Raw genomic sequence first — 26,835 nt, 5'->3', positions numbered from 1 at the left:
TCCAGGCATCGTTTTCTTCTGAACAAACATCCTGAAACATTAATTGGTCAAATGACTCATATGATATCACACTTAAATCCAAACTTTGTCCATCAAAATTGGCATTAGTCTGCCAATCCATCACATTTGCATTTCCATCCTTTTTACAGAGATTCACTACCATGTCATTTTCAGGCCAGTCCATGAACTGAGGGGGCGGAACAGAGTTCTGGTTTAATACATAGTAAACCGGCAGGGCTATTTCACGAGCGTCAACAAGCTCCCCCACTTCATATTCCCATTCAAAGCTAGAATGACTTCTTGTTTCCTGATAAGCTGAGTACTGCTCTGTAACTTTATGGTTTTTATTAGTCAAATTATGAAATTCATTTGACTCTTTCTTTAAAAAGGTTGGAAAACTCCTAGATTCTGCATCCTGATAAGCGACTTGCCTACTCTTCACAGACTTTCCAGATAAGTCGTGTACCTTAGCTTGAGGATTTAGAGCATCAGGGGGCACAGAATGCCCAGCAGGCTTATTTACTCTTGTGCTGGGCAGGTGGTCAGTAGTTTTGGAAGATTCCATCGTTTTCACATTATCCAGTTTCTCCTTTGGTTTGGGCAGCAGATTTTTAAAGAAGCTGGAAGTTTCTTGCTTTTCTGCAGTGCTGCTTTGAGTATCAGAAGTAATTCCCGAGTCACTGGATTTTCTCTCCAAGTTAGAATCCTCACTTCTATCAAAAAGCTTCATGAAACCAAGAGAGTTTGATTTCACCTTCTCCTGCTTACTTTCAGCCACATTTTCATTTGAAGCAAGTTTAAATAAACCAGAAAATAATCCAGAAGAACTGCCTTTGTGGCTATCACTCTCATTTTTAACAGTCAACTCACGGTTATTGGCAGTGTTTTCATTGGAAGAAATGTGAAGCAATCCAGAAAGAAAACCTGGTGTGTGCTTCTTCTGCATATCATCTGCAATTGCAGCTTCTGGCCCTCTGTCTGAAGGGATAGATTCAACTACACTGTCGTTTAAGTTTGCATTTAGTCCTTTTGGTAACCCTCCTTTTAAACGTCTAGGTTCTTCCTGAGCATTCTTAGTTCTCTGCTGCTCTCCTGAAACAGTAAAGGTAAGAGAGGTACTCTCCTGGTGTTTATTTCTGTTTTCTTGAGCACTAGGTAAGTTTTCTTTATTCTTGTTCTTGGTTTGTTTAAATTCTTCCTTGTGGTCTGATAAATCTGGAACAGAGCTAGATTTTAATGAAACAGCATTTTCTAAATTACTGCTTCTGTTTTCAGGCAAAGAAATGTCACTAGAACTCTGACGGCTTGTTTGGTCCTTAGAATTTGCTAGATTTTCTGCAGAGGAAAATTTAAATAATGAAGGAATAAAGCCACCTTTCTCCTTTGTATGTTCTTCCTTGTCTGAAAAACCCAACCCACTGAAAAAAGGAAGTTTCCTGGTAAAAGGAAATGAGTGTTCTTCACTTGATGAACTGTTTTGTCTTACATCTTCCTCAGACTTATGGCCTTTAAAAAGCCCAGGCGTATTTTCTTTCTGCCCTGGATCAGCAGAAGGAAGTAACAACTGACTGAAAGACTTTTTGAGTGGACTGAAAAAGCTTTCAGGTGCTGCACCCTGATCTTGAGGCTCTGAATGAAGCTCCCCATTAGCTCTATTTTCCTTCTTTCCCGGTCCATGACCTGCAGTATGCTGATCCCCTACGTGATCTGCAGGAGGCTGCTCCCTGGCAGCATGTGTGCCCTCCTTTATGGTGGCATCTGGCTGATCTGTAACATGATGCAAATCAGACTGCTTCTGTGGCACATCCTGCTGCTTTGGAGCCAAGAGACCATCTAAATTGGCTTTCAGACTGAAGGAACTGACGGAGTTTGTGAGCCTGCCAAAGATTGAAGACACAGAAGTGCTATTTGTGTTTACCCCTGCCTCACTTTTGGTCTCACTCAGCTGTGTTTCGGGAACCATACTGCTGGTTTTGGCTGCCGTCTGTCCAGACGATCTCTCACTTCTGTTTGCCTCATCGGCTTTGACAGCATGGCTCTCCTCCTTGGTGTGCTCCTCTTTTACGGCTTCTGGTTTTGGCACTTCCTTCTCAGAGAAGATCTTTAAAGGATTAAGCATGCCTAGAACAGAATTCATAACTGAATGCTGGTTCTGCTGGCTGCTGGTTTCCTGTGTTTGCTGGAGCTGTTGCGGTGTGGAAGCCTTGTCCACCTGAGTGGTTTCTTGCTTGCTAGAGTTTACATTCGGGGCTCTTTTATCACCACTCACCTGGGATGGTAGCAAAGAGTGAATGGAGAACTTTGTGTCAGCTTTACTATCTGCCGCCATTCCAGAAGATGAACTCTCACTTTTGGGCTTGCTAGAAAATACATTTGAGACTCCACCTTCTGATGAGGTTCTGGTTTCTGTCTTTTCTGGCGTGGAAGAAACCAGCTTTTCAACAGAGGCTGTGAGCTGCTTTGTGCTTGACCCCACCTTTTCAGTCAAAGAGCTGAACAGGGAATTCACAGTATTCTTCACACCTGACAAGTCTGGAAGAGATTCAGATTTGCCCTTGGTACTCTCCTCCGCAGCAGGATGCTTGGTCTGTTCAGACTTCCTGGCTTCTATGGAATTATCAGCATTATCCAGCTTCAGTGATATGCGCTCAGCATTTTTTCTTGTCTCTGGCAATGTAGCAAATTTGCTGATTTCTTCCTCCTTTTCAGCCAAGTATTCTGAAACTGTTTCTACCAGACACTGAAGTTCATCCATCGTGTCTACATACTCCTCGCTGGGTTCTTCAACAGGAGACAGTGTCAAATCTTGCATAGGATGACCATGCTTGTTCCCCTTAGTCCTGTGTTTTTTATCACAGCTAGCCTTTAACTGGGACCCTGAATTTGCAGGGTAATTAACAGTGAAGTCTCTCAAATGGCTGATGTCAGAATCACACCATGTTTGTGAAAGCATTGCCAGTTCCTCCATCTCCTCATCTGAAACAGGCGAGTACTGAAACTCATCAGAAGCACTGCTGTCAAATTCCTCAAGGATATCCAAGGGCACAAAAGTATTATCTGGCATCCCTACGTGTTTCATATCTTCACCATTACTGAGGTGAAGTGAGCCCTCGTGGTTCAATGCCTGCTTGTTGGGCAACTTACCGCTTTTAACCATTAAGCCATTTTTGTATGGACGCAGGATGGGATAAGCAGAGAAACCTTCCTTATTTTCAGATCTGCTGGTATATTTTCCAGTCCTATCATATACTGGGAAATCATCATTAAGTTCAGAAATAGTTGCCACACCATTGAAATAATTTTTTTTCTCCCTGGGAAAGTGCAGACCTCCATTACTTTGCAGGCTCATGTGTTCACTCTCTTCAAGACTGCTGTATCGCAGTTTCTTTTTCCTTCTCCTATCTATTGTGTCATACTCCTGAGGGTACCTAGGGACATCTACAGATCCTGACTCCACACACACATTTTGGCAGCATCTTGATCTTTCACAGTGATTGAAATTTTCCCTTTTTGAGAGAGTTTGCATTTTTTTTATGCTTGCTTCCTGCCAACTTCTACTCTTATGACTCTTTTCTAAGAATTCCTCTATTAGCAGTTTTCCTAGCTCTTCATAGTTACTCTCTTGTTCTTCTTCTCCGTCTTCAGAATTAAATGGAATAATCCTGACTCTGTCATTCCTAGCTACAGATCCTTGTCTAAGATGAAAAATAAAGAGAGTGGGAGGGAAAGGACAAGAGACAGAAAAAAAAAAAAAGGAAAGGGGAAAACAACAATTTTTTAAAAAAACTTTAGAAAGGACAGAAAACAACAGTAACGAAAAACATGCACTAAATAAAAGAAAATTAAAATGAGAAACATCCAGACATTACAAAACTGAAAACCTGTCAATCTACCACCATTAAACTTCAATCAAACCGTCAAAAAAAAAGCAGTACGGGTTATGGTATTCCACCGGTTACAGTTGCACAGAATTTGGAAACGCCTGTTTGAGAGAGAACAGCTTTTTGTGATCAACTGAGGGCACACAGCCTTAGCTGTACCAGTACTCTGCTGCTACTTTTTTAGGCATGCTTTAAAAAAGTCAGTTATTACAGTAACAGAACTACTTTAAGATACTGCACCCACGCACACCATTCCACTATGCTATGCATGCATTTCGGTTACTCTAGGCAGCAGACTTCGATTTAACAGTATTAGCAGTATTCATAAAGCCCACGGGGCACTTTGTTTCTCCCAGGGGTGGCTGAAGGGCAGTGAATGTATGCAGGGACTCAGCAATGACTGGACTCCAAGGAAGAAAATACAGAACAAAATACAAACTGTGCACACCATCAACATGAGGAGCTCCAGGTATGCCACCGCTCCTGTTTGCTGTGAGTGCCCTCACTGGAGGTAATGCACTCCCTCTGCAGATGCCCTGCAGCATGGGCAGACCCAGCACCAGATCCCTGGCCTCATCTAGGAACTACTGAGCTCATGGCTGGAGTTACTCTGGTTGTGATGCCATGAGGCCTGGTGGCAAAGTGGCCAGAAGTCTGTGCAGAGCAAGGATGGATCATTTCTTTGGGCATCTGAGCCCCGAAACCTGGTACAAGTAGAAGACAGCCTGAGTCTCTTCTGTCCTCCACCAAGGAAACTTACCCTCTAGCCTGCTGCCTACATGTGTACTGACAACAATCGTCTCCCCTCAAGGGGCTCCTGCCAAAGCAAAATGAAGATCCTTGGGGATGCCACTGGGTCAGAGGGCAAAACAACCCATAGGCAACTGATACTAACCCAGTGCCAGCCAGAGAGGCTTTTCAGGATCTGTACTTCCCCATTTACAATGCATCTAAACAGATCCAGTAATCCTCATTGTCCATTGTGAGAGAACAGATTTAAGAATGTAGTATTGCTGTCAAGCCAGCTGAAGCTTCCCAGAAACCCAAACACATGGTTCTTGGGATTTCAGGTTTAATTCCTTGCCCAGGATCAAAAGGATTAAATATCAGTTGATCCCCAACCCAAAACCTAGTAGCAAGAAAACTTCATGTTTGTCTAAATCTTCCAAGAGTTCCTGTAAAAAAAAATCAAAATGCTCATCTAAAAGGTGCACTGCAACTTTGTTTCATGTCATCAGTTGTCAGGAACTAGGCAGCATGAAGGTGCACCGACCCTGATATGATAAGAGCAGATCAAGAGAAGAGAAAGGGCAAAGGGTACGTGGGCATTGTATGGATACTGCTAATACACCAAGTCTTCACCTCCAGAGGCTGAGCTGCCTGAGCACCCCAATGTAGGATGCTGGTGGGATAGCACTAAAAGAAAAAACAGGTCATTGCATTTTCACTGTTGCTGGTTTAGTGCTTCATTTCCATCAGTATTAGGTAACTTGCACTAATTGGAAAGATACTCATTACCTTAAATGAGTCCTGTTGCACACAGTGTAGAACACTTCCTACACTTCTTGCTTGCAATTTTAAGTTCATAATGGGAATGACTATCTGTAAAAAACTAATGAAACTGGAAAGACTCACAGAGCCACCATAGTTACTGGATCAAGCCCTTCCAAGACGGAGCTAAAAGCAATGGAAGCTACGTGAATGCATGAAGAGCCATTAGCTGTAGATGTTGAACCAATGATTGCCTAATTTAGGCAAAGAAATGATTTTTCTTTCTAATTGAGCTCTTTCTGCCAAAAGGGCTTCCCCTGCCACTCTACAGAACGTTTTATTAGAAATAGAGCAATGACAAGAAGTCCAACACCCAGGAGAAGAAAAAGATGACAAGATCAGCCCGGCACTAGACCACCACAGATCTGAAACACAGCCAAGGCAAACAGCAAAAATCAGCTGAACTGTGCCACAAGATGACTTCACAGCAGCAAGAGCAAGGAGACAAGCACACAGGCTGCACAGAGGTTAACCCACCTATCAGACAGATCTAGAGAGTGCCTGCTCTCTAGCGAGCACTGGCGGCTTGTCATTTGACTAGACTCAGATGTGGACTCTAGGTCAGTTCGGCCACTCACAGTGGAATCTATGCTATCATATCGCCTTGGGAGCAAACAGGCAAGAGCAGGGAGACATGGAGGACACATGGTTACACAAAATGAACATTGCAAGGAAAAGTTAGTGCTTGAATTAAAAAAATAAATAAAACTGTGCAGAAGAAAACTTCTATTTTGAAGTCAGACTGGCTGTCAGGAGCAAAACACTCTCCCAGAGCAAACAAGAATAGTATTTGTTATCCTTTGTGGAGAGGAGAATGAAGCATGTCCTTCTATCAAGGGAATGCAATTATGCTTAACAGGCGATAACGAGGATCAAAATTCTTCCAGCCAAACCCAAATGTTGTTAGAAGAAAAAAAAAAAAAAACACAGATGTTAGTACAGCCAGTTCCAATTGAAGCATTTTGGCATTTCACCTAATTCAAGACAGGTTTAGCTGAACTTTGTCTGGTTCCTCTGGGTCTGCCCTATACAGCCTCCTACAAGCTGTCATTTCCTCAGCAATCATGAATTGCAGTCTGCCAGGAACTTCATCAAGCATCTGCCTGGTCCACGGCACATAAAGTTGCTAAGAGCAAAAGTTAAACACATTTTGTTTTTGCAAAACTCCACACAACTGAGTTTTGAAAATATTTAAGATTGCCCAATGTGTTTTTTTTTCCAGCCAGTTCTACTTAGAAATACCTTTCTGATAAGAAAGCAGAATCCCATGTAGCTTCTTTGGAAAGCTTATTTGCATTTCCTATTTTTAAGATTAAATATGTAGTAAAAAGTCTTGCTAGTCATGTAGGAAATGCACAGGGGAACAGGAATTCTTAAAGGGAGCAGGCTACAAAGTTCTTAGTTTTTAAGTAAACTTTATCAGTCTAGATTCTCTCATATCCGTACATTAAACAAATTAAAAATAAAAATAAAAATGTATTCCATCTTAGTATTCTTCAACAATTCAAACCAGAAGTCTTTTCTCTGGAATGTCATGTTACAAACACATTTATTCACTAGATATGGCTAGAAGTTCACAACCCACTGTTCAACTTGGCTCTTCAACAAAAAATAGCTTCAATTCATCTTCACAGACTGTCAGCAAGATCTTCAATAATTTTATTACTATAAACTAATGGTATAGAACAGCATGGAAAAGGGACTACTTTGCTTACATTAGGTATTTAACAGACTAGGAAAAAAGCACCAAGAATGAGGTCATACTGCAGTAAATGCATTTTGTTGGCTCACTTGCATGAAATCCCAGCAACAGTGACAACTTTAAGTGTTACCATTAAATTTCAGCTTTTATCATTAAAGAAAAAAGTTAAAATTTAGCCTCAGGCATATTCAGGAAACTGAATTCAGGTTCAGGCTTGAGGAAACAAGAACATTTTTACCAAGAGTGATGAGTTAGAACAAATCAGTTACAATGCATATAAAGCCCTGCACCTCCAGCTCTGGCAGTATTTAAGAAGCTGCCTTTCTTCCACACCTGAGGCAGAGGCAGCAGCATGCTCTGTTCCATACCTCAACTCTTCTCAAGTTGACTAGCACTACCCAAGTTCTTCATTTTCCCCTTACATTTAACTCATCTTTTCTTTGAAACAATGTTTTTGCTACATTTTTATAGCTCCCAGCTTTAGTTCAAAACCATTGATCCTTGTAAGTTAACTCTGTTATGCTTAATACTTAAGAACAATTGTGAAACTACTGATATAGGGTCAAAAAGTTAATTTAGAGCCAGTAAACTTATCTTTCAGGCAACCCAATGGAAAACACACTATTCAACAATGTTGCATGATAACAGAAAATAATCTGTTGAAGACTTTCTCCTTAAATATGTTGCTTTGGTAGAGCTAATAGAAGAGGAGCTAATCTGAAACAGAAAATACATTTGCCCCAAGAAAGAGGGGCATATCCTAATAGGATAAACTCTGCCAGACAGGGCTTTGTGAGCACACTGAAGCGTCGGTACCAGAACAACCTATTAGTAAGTGTCCTGGCCTTCAAAAGTTAAGCAAAATGTACGGACGAGAATAAATGACCTCATAGTTGAGTATATCTTTAAAAGGTAATTCACTGAACTGCAGGATCTGGTGCAATACATAGTCTTACAGGTTTTTCCTGGTTAACAGTTAAGTCCCAGTGTTAGCAAAACACATCATACCTTCCCAACAGAAGCCTTTTAGAGCCATTCTGCTGCCCTCCTCTGCTAGCACAACACCTTCAGGTTCTGCTGTGGAAGAGTAATGGGAAAAGAAAAGCTGCCCAGAAGGCATCACCCACCTGACGGCCACATGCTCACGATAATCCAGGTCATAGTTTTGTAGGGAGTCAGCACAGGATTCCCGCAAGACTCCTTGTTGCTGCAGGCGTGATGGTACAGTGAACTGGTGCACAGAGGCATTGGGCTGAGCAGTCGTGTGGTATGGAGGAGGAATGCTGTTACTGGTCTCGCTGCGATAGTCACTGTCTCGATCATCCACAGCACTGTCCGCATCTTCAAAGGCTAAGAAACAGAAGTAGTTAAGGGCACGGCTCTTTAAAGTTGCTTCGCTGGGACAGTGAAGCTGATTTTGTTTTTAAAAAGCTACCAAAAGAGTCCATGTCTGTAAAGGATGGACATCCACCTGGTAGCTGGTTATAAACTCTGGTTCCCTCAGTATGTACCATGGAGCTCCAGCAATTGCCTCCTCACCTTCCTTTCCACCTCCTATCATAAGATTTTTCTCTTTAGTTTTTGCTAATAGGCAGATTAAAACATTTTTCATAAAAATCAGAGCAGAACAAAATAAACAAATCAAAAACAATAACTCAACATCAAAACTTACAAGTTCTTTGTTACTGCCAAAATGAACTTTTAGGTTCTGGGTAAAAATATTTCCTTATGGAAAGGAGCTCTTTCTTGGAAACTTTTATTCTGTTTAGCTGTAATGTCGTCTCTCCTCTCAGCCGGCTTAACCACTGTTACAGCATTTTGGATTTTTCATTTGAAATGTGGTTTGGCTTTTGTATTTTTTTTTTTTTTTTGGTAAAGGTCTTAGTTTAAGTTAAGAGAAACTAATGAAAAACGAAGAAATTCAAGGCAGTCAGCATGGAAATCAGGACTGGGAGAGCAGCCCTGCCTATATACAATTACTAGCTCTTACAGGGGAAAAATGCTGCATTTAATACACCCAGGTACATTAGCCTGTTAAATTTAGTAGTGAACACTAATGATAACCTTCACAAAGGAAAAAGCTCCGCTCCCTTCCCATGAATTCATCTCTCTGGAGAGGCACTTTGCTTGCTAACCCTTCAGAAAAAGAGAACAGCAGAAAGGGTTCAAAAATACAATGCTGGTCTACGGCTGTGTTTGGCTGTGCAGAATGCAAGGTTATCTTTGCAAGCTCAAAATGAAATACACACACGCGTCCCCATACAGCAGTGGAGTGCACCATTAACATGCTTGAAACAAAGGGAAAAAAATAGCCATTATTCACTCTATCCACCACCACCAGTCTGTTTAGAAAGGACAACCAAATTCATATGCCCCCCTGTGGTAAGTTATTCAATGGTCTGTGGCCTACACAGCCATTCACCCTGAGGCTGAGCAATGAAGAGAGAGTGATGTTTTCGTGCCAGATCCTCTTAAAAAAAAAAAAAAATGTTTACACTGCTGCGAATAGGATGCACAGTCAGGTAATGCCTTTTTTCTTCCAGTAGTGATTTCCACCCCACTAATTTGATTTCCATTTTGTTTCATCCGGAGTAAAGGGCATTCTTAGTGATGTTTTCTGTTCCTTTCCACCTGAGTCAGGTTACTTCAATGTCCTAAAGTGGATGGAAAAGTAGAAAACAACCCCAGTAGAAAACATGCCTACAATCTACGAACTGCTTGAAAAAGCCTGGCTCTACCCTCTTACCTACAGTCAATTCAATTTGATTGTCCGCACTGAAAACAGAGATAAGCCTCCTGCTTTTTAGTAGTCTAAATGCTGCGTAGTTCTTGTCAGTCTCTAGTCGATTGAATAAAAATGAAGAGCAATCATACACTGCTTTATTCAGCTTTGTTAAAAGTGCAACGTCCATCAATTTTAACACAGTTCAGTGCTTAGAAGAAATACTGAAGAAATGGTACACAAAAAGGATTTGAAATGCCAAACCTCTCTGAGAAGCATCACATGTCCACCCTGTGGAGCAAGAAGTGATGTACTGGTAGACCACAAGGCACACACCACCCTCCGAAGGATAATGAGCTATTACTTAGATGAGCAGTCTCATCGTTCAACACTTGAGCCACCACTGTCTAATGTACAATAATTACTTTTGTAAAGTAATTACAAAAATTATATTAAAATAATTATTTCTGTAGCAAATAAAAATCTGCAGTACTATTACCTGCATCAAAACAATAGTAAATCCAGTAAATTTACTAATACTGGGCCAAACTTACTACGCTGCTGTGGTAAGACTCGCACGATCATGCTCATCATGCAGACCAGCAGGAAGCAAAGCACAGCTTCTCTGGATGAGTAACTCAGACCAGCTGATGGCTCAGGGATTTCCAAATTCCCCAACCTGACAGTAGCAAAAGCACTATCTGGACTTATTATCCAGTCATCACATCCCACCTCTGTACTACTGGGCCCCATTAACCAATTGCCTCACCAGTTTTCTCCACAGAGCTTGGAAACAAGTCAGTGGATGCCCACAGCTCTGATAAATGCAGCCAGCTGCTGCTGGAGGCAATCCCCTAACCCTAACCTATGGCCTCATGTTCCTGCCTGTTTTTGCTGGATCTAGCATCTTGTCCCTAAGCAGTGAGCAGGGTTAGATGCCAAAACCCTTTTGGACTGCAGAAGGGGTTGGTTTCCAGCCTAAGTGGCTGCCAACAACCAGCTGAGCACCAGCTAACCTTCTACTACCCACCTAAATATGACAAGAACTTCACGGCAAGCAAAATTTGCCACTCTCCTGGGACACGGTCTCTGGTTGATCTTCTTTCTGCTCCTTTTCTACAGGAAAGGTAATATACATCATGTCTCAAAAGATTTTCCCTATGAACCACAGTATCTCCAAGCAACATCTAAAAATAGATGTTGAATGTTAATCAAACATTTGCAGCATCTATGATTATTAAAGTTGGCACCAGAATTTCTCTCAATTCGTACTGGTGTATAGCATGAGGAAGTCTCTTTGAGGTCCTCACACAAAATGTCTCCCTGAAGTCAAGTTTAAAGGATGCAAGGCTCCAGCTACCGTATCATCAATGTGGCAGGAGCACGTTTTCTGTTATGTATGTCCCATGCACCTACCTTATCTATAGACGTTAATACCAGGCAGAAATCCTCAGCAAGAACTGATTCATAAATACGGCCAACACCAGAAACTTAGTCACACTGAACTGCACCTACCTTATGAGCAATCTCACTTTATTTAACAGAAATGTTCCCAAATGAAGGCATTGCTTAAGATTGATTAAGAGCACCAAAACCTGGCTCATACATGGCTTACAGCACACATTACGCCTGCAAGAAAGTACGTTGCAAAGTGTCTGTACATGGTGCCAATCCCATTTGTTAACATACTTGACACTTCAATTTTATTAAACAAGAGCCTGACAAGAACTTGCAGAAGCAGCTTTGTGTATACCGAATCCCTTCAAAAGGAGAAGGCGAGGGGAGGAAAATTGGACCTTACAACCCACATTTCAGCAAAATATCCATCATAACACACATGGTGTTATTGTCTTCTTCACATAGATGGGACACCAAGCCAAAAGGACAGCTGTAACTTGGCCTCAGTCTCTGAAGATCAGTTAATTCATAACAAGACACATAACAAACACCACAAAGTTAGTAATTGTTTTATCCCATGCTGAGAAATTTCACATGGATGGAAAAGCTTCCAAGGGATGAAAACAGATTCTTTATCACTGGACCCACTGCCTAGAGAGTGGGGGGTAAGGCTGAATGGCAGGGCAAGGAGCATGCTGTTCATGTTGTATAACTGAATATTCATGCATATAGGCAGCATAAGAAGAAAACCTATTGTACAGTCACATCACAAAGTAGGATTTTACAGAGTGGGGAAAACAAGGAAAGGAGATGTGTTCAGAGAACCCTCTTCTCCAACACAAGCTGCTTCCTGGAAACCTTCTTATTCCTCTCCTGCCTCCAGAAGTTATTATTCCACTGCTGCAGGGCTGAATACATAGAGCTTTAATATACTGATATCAAAACCACTTTGAGCAGTCATGTCATGCCAGCTCTACTAGTCACGTTTAACCTCACAACTTCCTTTATATCAAGCTTCAGGACATGGCAACAGCAAAATTATTACAGGTGGCTGGAGGGATGCACTTTCACAATTTCTTAAGGTCCCAATGTACAGCCTGAGTTCCTCTCAAAAAGCTGCATTCAGCTGAAATTTCTAGTGGTGATGTGACACTGGCCACTGAGAGCTGGGGTCCAATTCCCAAACTTAGAAATGCTTCACAAGCTTGAGTAAAAACCTGAATAAAAACAGTAAATGCATCACACTCAGTTCATGCTAGGTTCTGTACTCCAAAACTCCACTTCTTCTCCAAAATAAGCCACTAAGCTTCTCCCAACTTCTGTCTGTTTTTATAAGAACAAGGTAAAAGAGAAGACAGCATACTAACTGAATACATGACATTTGTTCCAAGTCCAGAACAGATCTGTCAGCTCCACACAATGGCATTTACAACTCACCTTCACCACTCTGCACCCATTTGAATTTCTTCTATAAAAGCTTCTTACAACTTCTTTCCTTAATCAAGTCTCAGAACCTGATATTCCATTGTCTACTGAACCATCAGTCACTTCTGACAACTGTGCAGCCTTTCTGAAATCTTATAATTAAAATGCATGGAAGGTTAAAGAGGACTACTGAAGTAACTGTGGGGATGAGGGGGCTGTCACTAAAGGACACTAGGGCATTTTTCTGAGTCTATAGGTTTCCATACTAAAAACACAGATTTTCAGTAATGATTTAAGTGCAACTTTGCAGGTTATTAGTTCATCCTATTGCCTTCAACACTTAACATTCATTTCAAATCTGGATAATTTTAAGACAGCTACTTTGCTATATTCAAACTTCACACTGAAGGCTTTCATAACCTTGTTTTTCCCACTTAAAAACAGTTTCTGCTGCTGAATCAGTCAATAGTTGAGAACTGGACTTACAGTTTGAAGTGCAAAGCATGTCTTGAATATTTACCCTACTTCCTTAAGTCTATGCTTTTCTTAGAATTAAACCAGGTCAGCAGCACAAGACGTCCCTTTGCCAAAATGCCTTCTGTCCAACCAGCATGACTCTGGACTGCAGCACTTTTCTTGCACGAAGTTCCTGCTAGGATAAAGTCTTCCAGGTACCATCATGCTGTTTCTGCCATTTCCTTTCCAGTTGCTGTTGCAAATTGACAGCTGTATTTTTCATGACAGTGCCAAGCTAATGGATTTGGCTTGGAAACATCATCAATGCTGACCCAAGCCTTCCTAAAAGAATGCTAACAAGATTTCAAAGAGGACAGCACAGCAAGGATGAGGGGGAAGGAGGAACGGAGATGGAAGAAATACAAGGCTCTTTAAAAGAAAAAATATAATAATAAAACACACACCAACACCCCAGAGAAACAGGTGACACACTCTGTACACAGCTCCCGTAAATCTCTGAAAGACTAGCATCTAAGCATCCTCATTTCCCCCAAGCACAAAATTGGTAAAAGAAGTTTAGCTAATGCTCACTTATCACACTTCTGAGAGCAACCCCACACAATTAAGACATCCAACACTGACAGCATTAGGAAGTCATTCAACTTCATTGATGCCTAAAGAATTTCTGCTTTGATCACAGACAAGAGAACAAGGAGGACAAGACGTGTGGGAGAAGAAAGTGGAAAGTCACTGGTGGAAGGAAGACTTTAAAATTCAGAACAGATCCATGATTTTACCTTATTCAGCTGTTTACAGGTTAGAGTGAAAAAAGATATATAATTAGTGAAATACACTGTAACATTAGCTGGGCACCTTATTTAAATTACTTGGCTGTATTAGATTGCCCTTTCCAAATTCCATTATGTCTAGAACAAAAAAGCATCAGGCAGAATCACCTCCCTGCTGGCAGCAGCTGCAGTCATTGCTGTTTGCATGCTCCCCTCAGCAACAGACTCGCTCTTTGTTTTGACACTGGGAGCAGACACCTTCATTTAAAGATTGAAATACCAATCCTTGCAGGTCCTCCAGGCACAAGAAGCCATGCACTGTAGCTTAAGCAGAAGCTTTGCCTGTTGCAACCTGTGGGAATTCCAGAAAGTAAAGATGCTTCATGCACGTTTTCTGGGCAAATTAACAAAAACCTTGAGTTGTGGGGCCTCTGCAAAACTCCTGCAGCTGAAGACTCACTGGTGTGATAAGCCAGTTCTACAGATCACAGACAGCTGTGATATCTAAGTTTTACCTTTCCAAGGCTGGTGAGCACTCATTAAAGAATAGCCTTACCACTTTTGCCATGGAATTGTCTCACTGAGTTCAAACATGCTACAGTACCTGCTGTTCTCCTGTCTCACTGGTGCCTGCGAGCTGTTTCCACTTTCAGATTTGCTCCTATCTGCAGTCTTTGGAATTTCTGTGGTCACTTTCAACGTTTCTTCACATCTTACTAAAACAGTCACTTCTGATTCCCCTGTGTTTTTCAGTTACTTCAAACATGGACTTAGGCTTCACATATACGAAGACCAACACAAAAACGTGTACAAGCAGAAACCAGAATCATTTTCACAGGAAAAGAGGAATATTCCAATTCTGCTGTCTTCTCCTCAAATCCCAATAAAAGCACAAGCAGTTCAGCCAAAACAAAACTAAACAGTGGGGGGAAAAAAAGAATGGACAGCCATCCACACAAACATGAAGATTCAGTGAAAGTGCGAGAAAATACAATGGAATAGATTTTCTATATGCATGAATATTCCCACTTTCCTCATACTGGAGCATGCTGCATCATTACAGGATCAGGAAACTTGCAATAAGTTAAACTGTTACGTACTCAGCTGCTCTCCCCATCCGAAATAACTCCAGTTGCCTGCATGTAACACAAATGGCAGCAAAGAATAGGAATGGAAAAAGAAAGCTTAGAAAAGCAAACCACAAGCATACTTTTCATGTATTTAAAATGCTTTATATATTGTGAGCTTGAAAGCAAGATTTTTTATTTATAAAAACAACATTAAATTCATTTTGGGATTTCCTGTTCACTGTCCAGTGTGTTTAGAAGGCATTGTAAAAAAAATTAAGACCACTGTAAACTCTATAGATTATTAAGAAAACATGCATTTAGTAAGACAAATAGACAAAACATTTATCAACACACTGCGCAGCACAAGCAGCTAAACACCATCCTTCCTAGTACACCAATTATCATGATTACAGATGGAACGTCCCAGAAAGCAGAGTCCAGGTAAGATCCATACCTGAATTCTAGACTTAACAGTGCAAGCCAAGTGGCAAAAGTTGTTTCATGTTTCAGCTTGTGTCCCTCTTCCAGAACAAAGGTAACTCTGCACTGAAAGCACCACAGCAGTAATACTAGCATGAACCACCTTGCAGAACTTACAACCCTCACAGCACCTTATGGATGCAAACAATCACACATCAATTCTGCAACAATCAGCTGATCTCTCCACATTAAAATCAAAGGTGACAACAAACTCACACCAAAGCTTAACATAAGTCGGTAAAACAATCAAATTCTGGCTTTTCAATAACCATGTTGTCATCTCAGGGTGACAACTCAGGGTGATGTTGGTAATCCAACAAACTACTATGTTTAATGACCCCTCAGAGCAACTTTGCAGTATGCATGCAACTGGCAACTCCAAAGAAAAGTCCCAGAACAAACATTTTTGGAAGATAGAGTGTAAAAAGGAACGTTTGCAGGAGTGTTGATATGCAGGTACAGAAATAAATAAATACAAATCCTTCACATGAAGGCAGCACAAAGTTCTAGTGGGCTATTTCTTGCTTTTTGCTGAAATTGCTCTCTAAATGAAGCTCTCTAAATGAGGGAGAAAACCCAAGTCTCTGGAGTAGAGCACTAGCAGACTATAATCTGAGGAATCACAAATGCTGCTGTGGACCAGAGAAGCAACAAGTGCAACAAGCCACCATTCGGACAACTCATCTGAGCCTTTCGCACACTGACAACATGGAGATGTACCCAGACACATCAGAAGCCTGCCAGGATCCACCAGACAGTGTTTACATGACCCTGACCACACAGCTATCATCTCAGACTGGTTTTTACAACAACAAAAATCCACAGATTGCCTAATGATCAGTTTTGACAGAGGCCTGAGTCTTTTCCAGGGGAAAAATATGAGGAGAAAGAACACACAGCCAAACTGGCAAAGAAAAAACAAGTAGAGAGATGTGATTTAGTAGCTTAGTGGGTAGCACTGATGATAGGGGGACTGTTGGACTAGATGATCTTGTAGGTCCTTTCCAACCTTGTGTTTCTGTGATTCTAAAGCACGTGAAGCAAGAAGAGATGGGATGGGGAGGCAATCAGAAGAAAGGGTACAGAAGCAAGAGGCAGCAAGGACAGGAGCATCAGAGAAGGCATGGGGAGAGGGCTGATGAGAGAGAACAAGTAGTAGATAGAGCTCTGCACTGAGCTTTAATTTGCTGTCATAAATAGTTCATGTAAAGGACGATGACTTCCTATTAATATGTAAGTCAGATAATGGCGTATCTCTTTCTCATTCCTGAACAGCTAGCTGAAGCCACCAGCACATGGGAAAACAACCTCAGCATCTTCTGCCATCAAACAATTCCTATCTCAGGTAAACAGCAGGAGTCAAAGGAAGACAGTGTTCGAACATTTGCAGCCTACATTACTTTTAAAGATCCAGCAAAACTCTGCAGAAGCACAACGTTATTGCACTCAGACAACACGCTACCAAAACCCATTTCATAATGCACAAATAAATGCACATCTAATATCCCAAAGCAACTGGGGACTAAAAACATCAGACGATACCATACATTTCCATAACCAGCACGCAGATTGGAATACCACCGAAGAAGTGGAGTTCACCTGTGCTGCAGCTTTTCCCAAAGATAAAAATCCTAGACTGACAGCCTCGATCCCTCAGGACTAAACACTGATCTGTACAGAATGAACAAGTTTCAAGGTAACACAAATCCTGACTCCTAAAGCCAGTTTCGACCATTCCTAGTCCTTGTTTCGTTAGCAGCAACTGTCTAGGTGGCTGGCACAACACTACTCACAGTTGTAAAATGCAACAAGGATAAAACCACTAAGCACTGAAAACATGCCCCAGAGATGAGGTCTGTCCTTGGAGGAGAAATATTACATCTGCCATAGAACAAAGTGCTCAAACTGACAGTGACGTCCCTGAGCCAGCTACTTACCTCTCTACCTTACCAAGTTCCTCACATACAATATAAACATCCCCCAGACAAAAGCAGATTAGAGCCTGTTATTTCAATGCACAAGACATAGCAGCTGATGCCAAGTAGGGTAGCAGAGAGGGAAGAGCAGCTTCCTTTAGATACCAGCTCCTTACCTTCCAAGTGTTCTCACACTGAGAATTTGGGTCATGCTACAACTAGAGACTACCTAGAAAGACAACACTGCAGAAGCAAGGAAAAAGATGCACCAAGAGAGGCTATGGGATTTTCCCAGCCAGCATCTCAAAACTCCACTTTTGTTTGTTTTTACTAACACCCACTTCACTTCAGCGTCTAACATTTTGGATAAAAGATGAATTTATTAAAGATTCAACACATATGCCGCTTCATTTAAGATTCAGGAGCTAACAGTATATATCTCAGTCCTTCAGCATAATCACAGAAGACCTGGGTTGACAGTCTTGATATTTTGAAGGTTAATGAAAACAGAATTTCTTTTTAGCCTTTTCAAGTTGTTTTCATGCTTCGTAGAAAAAAATATATGAATAACCTCATTTTGTGAAGAAAAAAGGACCTTCCAAATCACCTTTGGGAACAAATTCAAACCTGTCCAAATCTGAATTGAAAACACCAAGAAGTCCAGACAAACAGAAAATGGAAAGCTGCAATTCTAAAAACATTCTGCAACAAAATATATTAACACTGGAATACATGATACAGACAAAGCAGACTAGTTACTCTGTGTGCTCTTAAACACCAACACTGCATGTCTCAGTTATCACATTATTTTGTATTCACAAGCTTCAGTATTCAAAAATGAGGTTTCGTATAAACCTCCAATTAAGGACTAAGCGATGCCAGCAGCCTGGTGCCTTGGATGCTACAACATTCCTGTCATTAACACATTTTATAAAATACATTTAAGTTCCCACAGTTAGCTGAACATAACATATGCTCACTCTGTGCCTCAATTATGCAACTATTCGAGGAGGAACTCCTCCTCCCTACTTCACACTGTCAAGCCTGGATCAGCAGGGACACTGTAGAAAAGCAGAATATTCCAAGTTTTTAATGCAGTCTAATTTGATTTCCTGCATGCCATTTTGTTTCACTGCTGTTTACAAGTCTCTAAAAGTGGCTGGGCCGTACTACACCCATCAGAACATTACCGTTCACTGCTGTCCACTTCTTACATGCTGATAAATTACTTAATTCTCTTTTTTCTCTCTCTTTCATGCTGAGTGAAGAAAAGAGAGCATCAAAACATGTTTATAAAAGCAAACTAAGCTCAAGAAATTACAATATACTTGGTGCTGATAAAAATACTGTTTATAGAATACAAACAGAGCTAGGCAGGTACTGAGCAGATTTTTCTTCTAGATTTCATATACCCCCTTTCCCTTCACTAAGGCCCTCCACACAACATACATAGATCTTGGAGTCTATAGAAATGTACTTAATTCCAGTATTTGATATACATCCCAAATTACACACATACCATTTTAATGAATAAGAGTCTAAAATATAAAACAACCATTAAACAGCAGCATGTTAGAGCCAAGTCAGGTTTTCAGTAACCAGAATAACTGAAAGGGTTTCATAGCAATCATCACCTTTTCCAGTCAGTTTTGGAACACCATAAATGAGGAAGGAGACCTTTGCACAAAAGGAGATGAGAAAGCACAGGACAGAGATGACCTAGCAGTTGACAGGGACAAGGACAAGCACTATAGCACTACAGCTTCTCCTCCCTGCTTAGTACTCCATGCTTTCGACCACACTTTACTGAAGTTTAGCACGCAGTTTATACCGAAATTTTGGAGTATATTAATTTCAGTAAATTAAATGGTCCTAATGGTCAGCTTTATCATAGCTGAACAAAATCAGACAGGGATAAGAATTTAAGCAGGGCTTGGACACCCTTGGTAATGTGATGGTTATCCACAAAGTTATTGCAAGCTTGTGCAACTCATTAATACAGACAAAAGAATCACACACTGACTGACAATTTTGGCTACAATGGAAAACCTCTAACATTTCTACCACTGCACTAATACTTAACAGATCTGCCATGTCTTAAGTTTCTGGGCTACCAAGTCACACAGACTATTTTGCTGAGAAATGTAGTAAACAAAAGAAACAACAAAAGGTTTATACACTCCTCCTTGAGATACAAGTTTAGACTAGAGTTGATTATCTAGCATTTCCTATGTGCATAAAGTAAAGACTAATATAATGTTGCACAGCAGCAGAGAAGATATATTTGGTGCCTTTTTTCTTCTTCAAGATTTTCAATCTTGACTTTCTGTACAAGACTCATTGCTCAAGGACACATTCAAGGACACATTTATGGCTTGCGTATAAAGCTGAGCTATAATTTTGGATCAGTTTAGTATCATCAAATTTAGAAAACAAATGGTTATAAATTTCAGATTAATTTTCTGTTATTGCTATGACACTAAAGGATGACTAATGATGTTTCAGAATCCATTAAAAAATCCCAGCAGGAAAAAAAAAGAAGCATTCATGAAAAGCACTAAACAAATTATGAAACCTATGTGATTAACTGAGCATTTACTTTTTTGATCACTGCTTATTAAGAAACATGTTACTATTAGCAGTGTTCATCATTTCAGGAAGAGTTTTGAGGCTTATTTAAATGTTCCAGCGTTTCAGGAAGAGTTGGGGCTTATTTAAAAGTCAAAGCTTCATTTCCTTGTCAAAACCTTTCAGAACACAGCACGTACTCTAGGAAAACAACTACCTAAGTATATCTGCAGGATCAGCAGCAAAGCCACAGAGCTGCTCTCCTCCAGAGTTCAGAAGTAGGTCAAACTTTGTTACTGTACAACCTTCTAATATAGCCAGTATTTTTAACCTTCATTTGCTGAATACTTTTCCTTAGACACATTCAATCCCGAAGTAGCAGCTTTAGCCTAAATATGCAGGCAGACATTTTACAGCAACACTTCGAATCTGCTTTCATTTGAGCAGACCTATCACTCTTCCACAGCCAGACCAGGCACTGAGAACTGCAAAGCCTCAATAAAATTAGTCTCCCAGATGGGATTTATCCTAAACAATGAGGAACAGGAGTTGTCAGTCACCCAAAAGCAGAGAGGCCAGGGAATGCTGTTTTCCCAGCCCATCAGCTAAATCATCACACCACAGCTCATACAATGGTTTCACTTGTACAGACGAGCAGTTTTATTTTGCCTAGCTTAATTTGAAAAGTCATTGATGTGTCCTGTTTTGAATTTCGCTGACTATTTTTTGAGGATTGCTATAAGGCTTACTGTTTGCACTGCAGCCACTGGTTTTATGAGCTATCCAGAACACCTTTTCAATGACTGCAGCAGGATCTTCAGTGTCACCTGCCCTTGAGAAGATCAAAATGGTCACTGACCTCTTCAGTACTCTTCCCAAATGAGCCTTGTCTAGAGATGCCATGGGTAGCTGCAGACCTCTGGTGTTTCTAAACGCAGAAGCAGGCTAGTAACTTCAGGAAAAATAAAAAGAAAAAAAAAAAAGAAAAAAAACAACCTTGCAAAAATTTAGATGTGCAGCATTATATCTACAACAAGGAGAGCAGTATTTCCCAGCAACTGCAGCACACTATGCTGCCTACCACTATAACGCTACAGATCATGCACCTCTGTGAACAATTTAAATGGTTAAAGGCATGCCTTGTTTAAAAGCATTTTGATACTGCCTAGCCTTGGTATAGATTTTTTTTTAATTATATTGTTACTTGTTAGGAAAAAATCGCTTACTGGAACATCAATTCATCACATTCACTGCCACAGGGTCAGTTTGACCAGTTGAACACTGGTGGACAGCAGCCAATGTATGCTTTGATTAGAATAAACCATAGGATTCAACACGAGCTCAAGATGATATGCTTGAATGAGTGCACATGTAAGCTTGGATGGCTATTGATTTCACTCTGTGAAAACAAGCTGCAACACATATCCTGCCAACACAGCTCTTTAAGCAAGAGCTCTACCCAGCTGTCTTGGATCCAAAGCCTGCCCCAGCCTGTGAGCTCAGTGCCACCACCTCTGCCAGAACCGTACCGCCAGTGCTGCGGAAATCCTAGCAATGGGTTTTGATAGCTCCTACTCAATGGCACTTTAATGGCCACTGATGACAAAAGATGTTAGCATCCACAGTACAGCACCCTAAACACAAGGTAAAAATCAGTGTGGGTATATCAGGCTGGCTGAGGAGCAGGGGCAAGGCAGAGAGAAGAATTTGTTTGTATTTAAAGCATTTTTTAGCAGACAGAAGTCCTCACCAGTGCTGTGGAATGCACTGTAATCTCAGCATCAGAGCCTGTTCATGCTGAGGAATATATAAGCCTTCCTGACGCATCAGTGGAATCTGAGTTCCTAACAAGAGAACTAGTGTGGACATCAGCTACAAAAACTCTGAATGTGAGCCTTTGGTGCTTTTAAAACAGAATTAATTATGAAGACACTAACAGAAATTCGCCTCACACATTTTGCAGGAATAGACTTCTTTTAAAATTAGTGGGAAAGAAGGGTCAACACAACACATTGATTTGGTCTCAAACGATACCCTATACTGTGTGTAAAACATTTTGTCAGCTTTTTAGTCGTTAAAAAGCTGCTTATGCATCAACAAGAAAGCTGTAGGATTCATTTTTTTTCCTGCACGCACACACACTCATTTCAGATTGTATTTAGGATTCCTTTTTATTCTCCTGAACTAGATGCTGTCTTGCTCCTTTCTCTCTGATCTGCTGGCAGAGCAAGGACAGGCTAGGTCTGGTTTTTTTTGCTGACATGACTGTGAATCAGAGCAGTCACTTCTTTCCTTGTTGCATCAACTCACAATCCTGAGACAGGGAACAAATTTACCCCTTCTGAAAAAAAAAAAAAAAGAAAAAAGAAAAACCACAGCAGCCATGGTAGACAGGCACTTTTTACAGAGCAAAAGACACACAAGACAGAACTACAATGTGCTATGGTCTATGAGGGCGTAACTGTGAAAAGAGCAACAGCACAGGCTCCAGGAAACAGAAGAAAAGTATATGCTTTATCATCCCTTCTCTGCATTCTCACAAAGATTATCAGCCCGAGATAAAAGGACAGGCATAACTGGTTGATTCAGGAGCAGTTAGATTATCTTCTCTGAGAATTACACTGAACAAACCACCTCTCCACCAGATTTGTAAACTCCCTGAAAAAAAAAGGTATAGGGCAGCATCAGTAACTGATATTAACCAAGGCAGTCAGATATTCTCCCCAATGATACTGAGTACCTTTCTCATCCTCATTTGCACTGCTGTCTGCTCCAAATCAGAGCTGCACTTAAAATACTGACAGCGTAACTCACTTATGAATTATAATGGCCTTTTACATTGCCAGAAATGATCTTGTGCATTCAAGGAAAATAAATCTATACCTACAGCAGTAAATAACTTGAGTCAATAAGCTCTAAGTAATCAAATAACATTTTTTCAATGCTTTATTTACAGTGAATTTCCAGACAGTAAAAATTTGCTTTCTTTTTAATTCACATTCAATTTCAGCTTGTGGGTAAAATCCAATATGAGGATGCTGCAGTTATCCAACAACAAGGCATCAGGAAATTAAAAATTATGGTTCTGGAATTACAAAATCCACTGGCACCACATAGTGCCTTGCTTATTGCTTGAGAGCACTAGAAGTTAAATCAATTGGTAGCATGTGATCTTGCTGGGTCAGAAGAAATATATAGAGGAGCACATAGGTTGACAAGTAAAAACAAAATGACCAAGTATAACGAAGGAAGAGGCAGGAAGTGCCCGGATCAGTTAGAGACGTACAAGAACAGAGCTACCTGCTACTTTTAAGAATAGCTAATGCAGGATTGGGTTTCATAGATAAGTAATGATAAGTCTGACTTTTCCAGGGACAAAGCAGCAATCAAGAATGAAACTGCCAGCTCCATTATCTCTAGAAAAATTAGAGTGCTTAATCTGGACTGAGCTTTCCGGTGGCACCACGCCAAGGCAGCAGCCCATGAATGAGCAAAGTGAGAACCCATCCCCATAGATCAGCTGTTGGGTTTTAGACATGGCCTCCCTATCTTCTCTCACACACTGCCCCATCCTTCTCCCCCTCTCTACTGCCAATGCAACACAAGATGTTGTGCCAAGGCAGAAGATAAGGAAAAAACAGTGAGAGAAGGTGGTTTGAGAAAGTGGACAGATGTGTACAGAGAGCACAGGCACAGAACAGGGCAGAACTGTAATCTAATACCTAATTCTAAGACACAAGGGCATGTATTTCCACATCTAATGAACCTGATGATCCTTCCTTCTAGAGTAGGATTTTCTCTACCTATAACAAAGAAGCCAGAGGAGCCTTCTGACAGCTACAGGAAGGCAAATCACTACACCAGTAGCACGTGCAGCTGCTCTCCCTCAACAATAATGCAGTTCCACCAGGGAACACAGGTTACCTGGGAGGGAGAAGAGCTTTCTAGGTCCCATTTCCAACAAGTCAGGCCAAGACTGACCCATGCTTCTGCCAAGCTAGACCAGATATAAAGTTACTTCTTGAAATGCAAGCTGTGCTATTGCTCTATGGTGCATAAGGTGGGGGTTGTGGTCATGGTTTTTGTTGTGTTGGTTTGCCTTTTTTTTGTTTGTTTTTGTTGTTGTTTGGTTGTGTTTTTTTTGTTGTTGTTTGTTTAAGTATTTGGAAAAATGGGGCAAAGTCTCATGGGGAAAAAATTACTCATATTCAGTGGGTTTTTTTGCACCTTCTAGATACCTAGTTCTGTTGTCCAGATGATCGTATCCTGTTCCCAGTAGCAATCGGATCTCAGCTAGCACATCATGATGGAAAATCAGATGAGCCTTACAAATGTTCCTGAGGATATTTTTATTATATCTAAAAATATATCTATCAATTATTTACCCACATGTTAAGAAAGAACATTCTGTTCTCAACGTGTTTTAGGTTCAGGAAGGACACCCACTCTGTTCCTATGTAAAAGGGGGTTGAACGCCTGCGTCATATGCAAAGGTCGGGTCAGTTTTCAATACAGAGGCACAGTCAATACATCTTCTTGGTTGAAATCTTGATTTCCAAAGGACTATGCAACATTCAGGCAAGCTTATAGTTCTTATGCAAAGAATAATTAATGGAAAGTTCATTTTCCCAAAGTACTTCTACATCAAAATTACTGTTTCATATTTGGCCATGTAAACAATTAGATATTCAGAGATGCCGACTTCACAGAGGCAGTAGATAAGCAGAAGTACATGCAGTGCCAAAAGCTTTGTTGAATTACTGGAAAATTCTTTAATACATTAGCCACATACTGCTATTAAATATTTAACACTAGAATTCTAATGACCGTTTTAATCCCATGAATGATTAAATTAATTCTTATGTGAAATTCATTGTTCTAATCAGAGGTCTTCAATTAATTGTTGTAAAAGGTCACTTTTTAGCAAGACACAGGCTGTTAACATGCAACACAGAAAGGTCATTTGTAGTTCTACACTATTTTGTCTGCTTGCAAGAGGAGAGCTGATCCTCTGGGGAAGACACCAGCTTCGAGAGCTTGAGGATGTAAAGGCACCATGCTGTGGGAATAGGTGCAGCTATTTTCCCTACACGGAAGCATTCCTCCCAATTTACCTAGGCTTCACAATATTTAGAACAGTCAATCAAACCAGCCTCTCTCAAACAAAAACAAAGTCCAAGGCACACAGCCAGGAAAGTCATTTCAGCAAATAATACATTCATTACGTGGACACTTTATATCAGACTGTTTTTCGTTGACCTTCTAACACTTAAGAGTTCTGTATACTATGCTAGTATGACTTTGTCAAGTATTACACTTTCTCCAATATTTCTTATTTGTAGGCCTTACAAAACAATTGTACCCTTCCACATCTGAATTTATCTAAGAAGTGTTTTATTTTGTATTTACACTCTTAAAAAAAATTTGGTGTTACCTAGGTTATCAATGCTGGAATACTTTCATATAGCCTTGTACATTTTCCAGCTACAGAACACCTTCAGATTTCCTTGGCAATTAATAACATTCATGTTTTCTTCAAGATAGTTTAAAGGTAACATAATAAAAGCACACAGATAAATTAGTTTTCCTCATGCAAAAAAAAATAAAGTAATTAACATCTCCCTAATGTTAACAGATTCATAGAGATCCTACCACCAGCCTAATGGATAAACAGCCTGCAAAGTATAATATGCAAGTCTTATAAGATTTTAAGTAGAGGATACAAGATTTGTTTAAATTATGAACCTTGAATTTTATTAATGTTGCTATCAAAAGTAGATAAGGCATTCATAAGAGACACCACTGAGCTTTCATCTACTATATGTTAAAGCAGTGCTTCAGAAATCTAATTTTGTGGACCATCAGATACAGTTTGTACTATGCTGTTTTCCCATCCATGTTTTCAGAAGCATAAAAAATGCAAGATGAGATAAGCAGAAATTAGTAAAATATTTATCATTCATCATCACAGCATTTAAAAGTAATATCAAGTACACAAACCTCAGATGCATTTTAACAGGCTACTGGCAGGGCTTCCAACTCCATTCTTCTCCTCTTAAGACTTCAAAGTCATAAAAATAATTTTCAACACATGATATTTAAAGAGAACACAACCTGACTCGGCTGTATAAAGAAAATTCAGCAATCAATTTTCTTATTTGCATTGGTATTGAAGGAGTCTGACAATCTTTGAACACGTTGTGTTCCTAACCCATGAGGACATACAAACACATTAGTGACTCAATACCCATATTCACTTTCTAGCATCAGAAGCTTTACACCAACGTTTGCAGGGCAGAGCTTTTCATAGCCAACAAAATTTATTTGCTACGGAGACATTAAAGCATTTCAAACAAGAAATTATTGTTCAGATGTACCATCATTTTATAACTAAACAGAGAAGGAAATCAAGTACACAGAACAAGAAAAAAAATAAAGCCTAACTTACAACACTGGGAGGCAGCACTGGGCAATGGTTTCTTCTGGACTTCCTCTTGAAAGGAATACTGAAGAAAAAAAAAAAAGAAACCCCATTAAGGAAGCAAATGGTAACTTTATGAAACAGATTTTGGAGTATGACATGCCACACTTCAGAGAAAACACCTGTGGTGGTATCATAGTGCTAAGTATTTACCTTAATATCCATATTCAAATATACTCCCAGATGCCTTCTCTCCCTTTTCGTGCCAAAACCAGTAAAAACTGCACATCTGTTTAAGGTAATGTCTGCTCTACTGCAAGCACAGGGCCTATTCTGAGTTCAGGGAGCTCAAATCAGACATCTAAAAGCTTTGATTCCCACAATGTTACTATTACGGGGAGCTCAAAACCACGCACGAGTCCATTATGTTTTATACACTCTAGTATGATTTCAACAG

The 26,835-nt window shown here is 40.3% G+C and overlaps 1 protein-coding gene across 3 annotated transcripts in view; it reads right to left on the bottom strand.

Annotated features, from left to right (window-relative positions):
* The window catches only part of UNC13B (unc-13 homolog B), a 211,783-nt gene that overhangs the window by 140,411 nt on the left and 44,537 nt on the right, over positions 1-26,835 (bottom strand). For 2 of the 3 annotated variants that reach the window (XM_068666537.1, XM_068666538.1), the window contains exons 7-8: positions 26,406-26,463; positions 8,262-8,484 (exon numbers count right to left, since the gene is read on the bottom strand). In XM_068666537.1, the coding sequence (XP_068522638.1) occupies positions 8,262-8,484; positions 26,406-26,463 (281 nt within the window). Of the gene's footprint in view, positions 1-5,909; positions 6,036-8,261; positions 8,485-26,405; positions 26,464-26,835 lie in introns of all 3 variants that reach the window. The other variant, XM_068666536.1, reaches the window with a different exon arrangement.

Source organism: Anas acuta, chromosome Z (assembly GCF_963932015.1).
Source record: "Anas acuta chromosome Z, bAnaAcu1.1, whole genome shotgun sequence".
Taxonomy (NCBI): Eukaryota; Metazoa; Chordata; class Aves; order Anseriformes; family Anatidae; genus Anas; species Anas acuta.
Note: the sequence above shows the minus strand (reverse complement) of the source record. Positions and strands in the feature narration are given on the sequence as shown.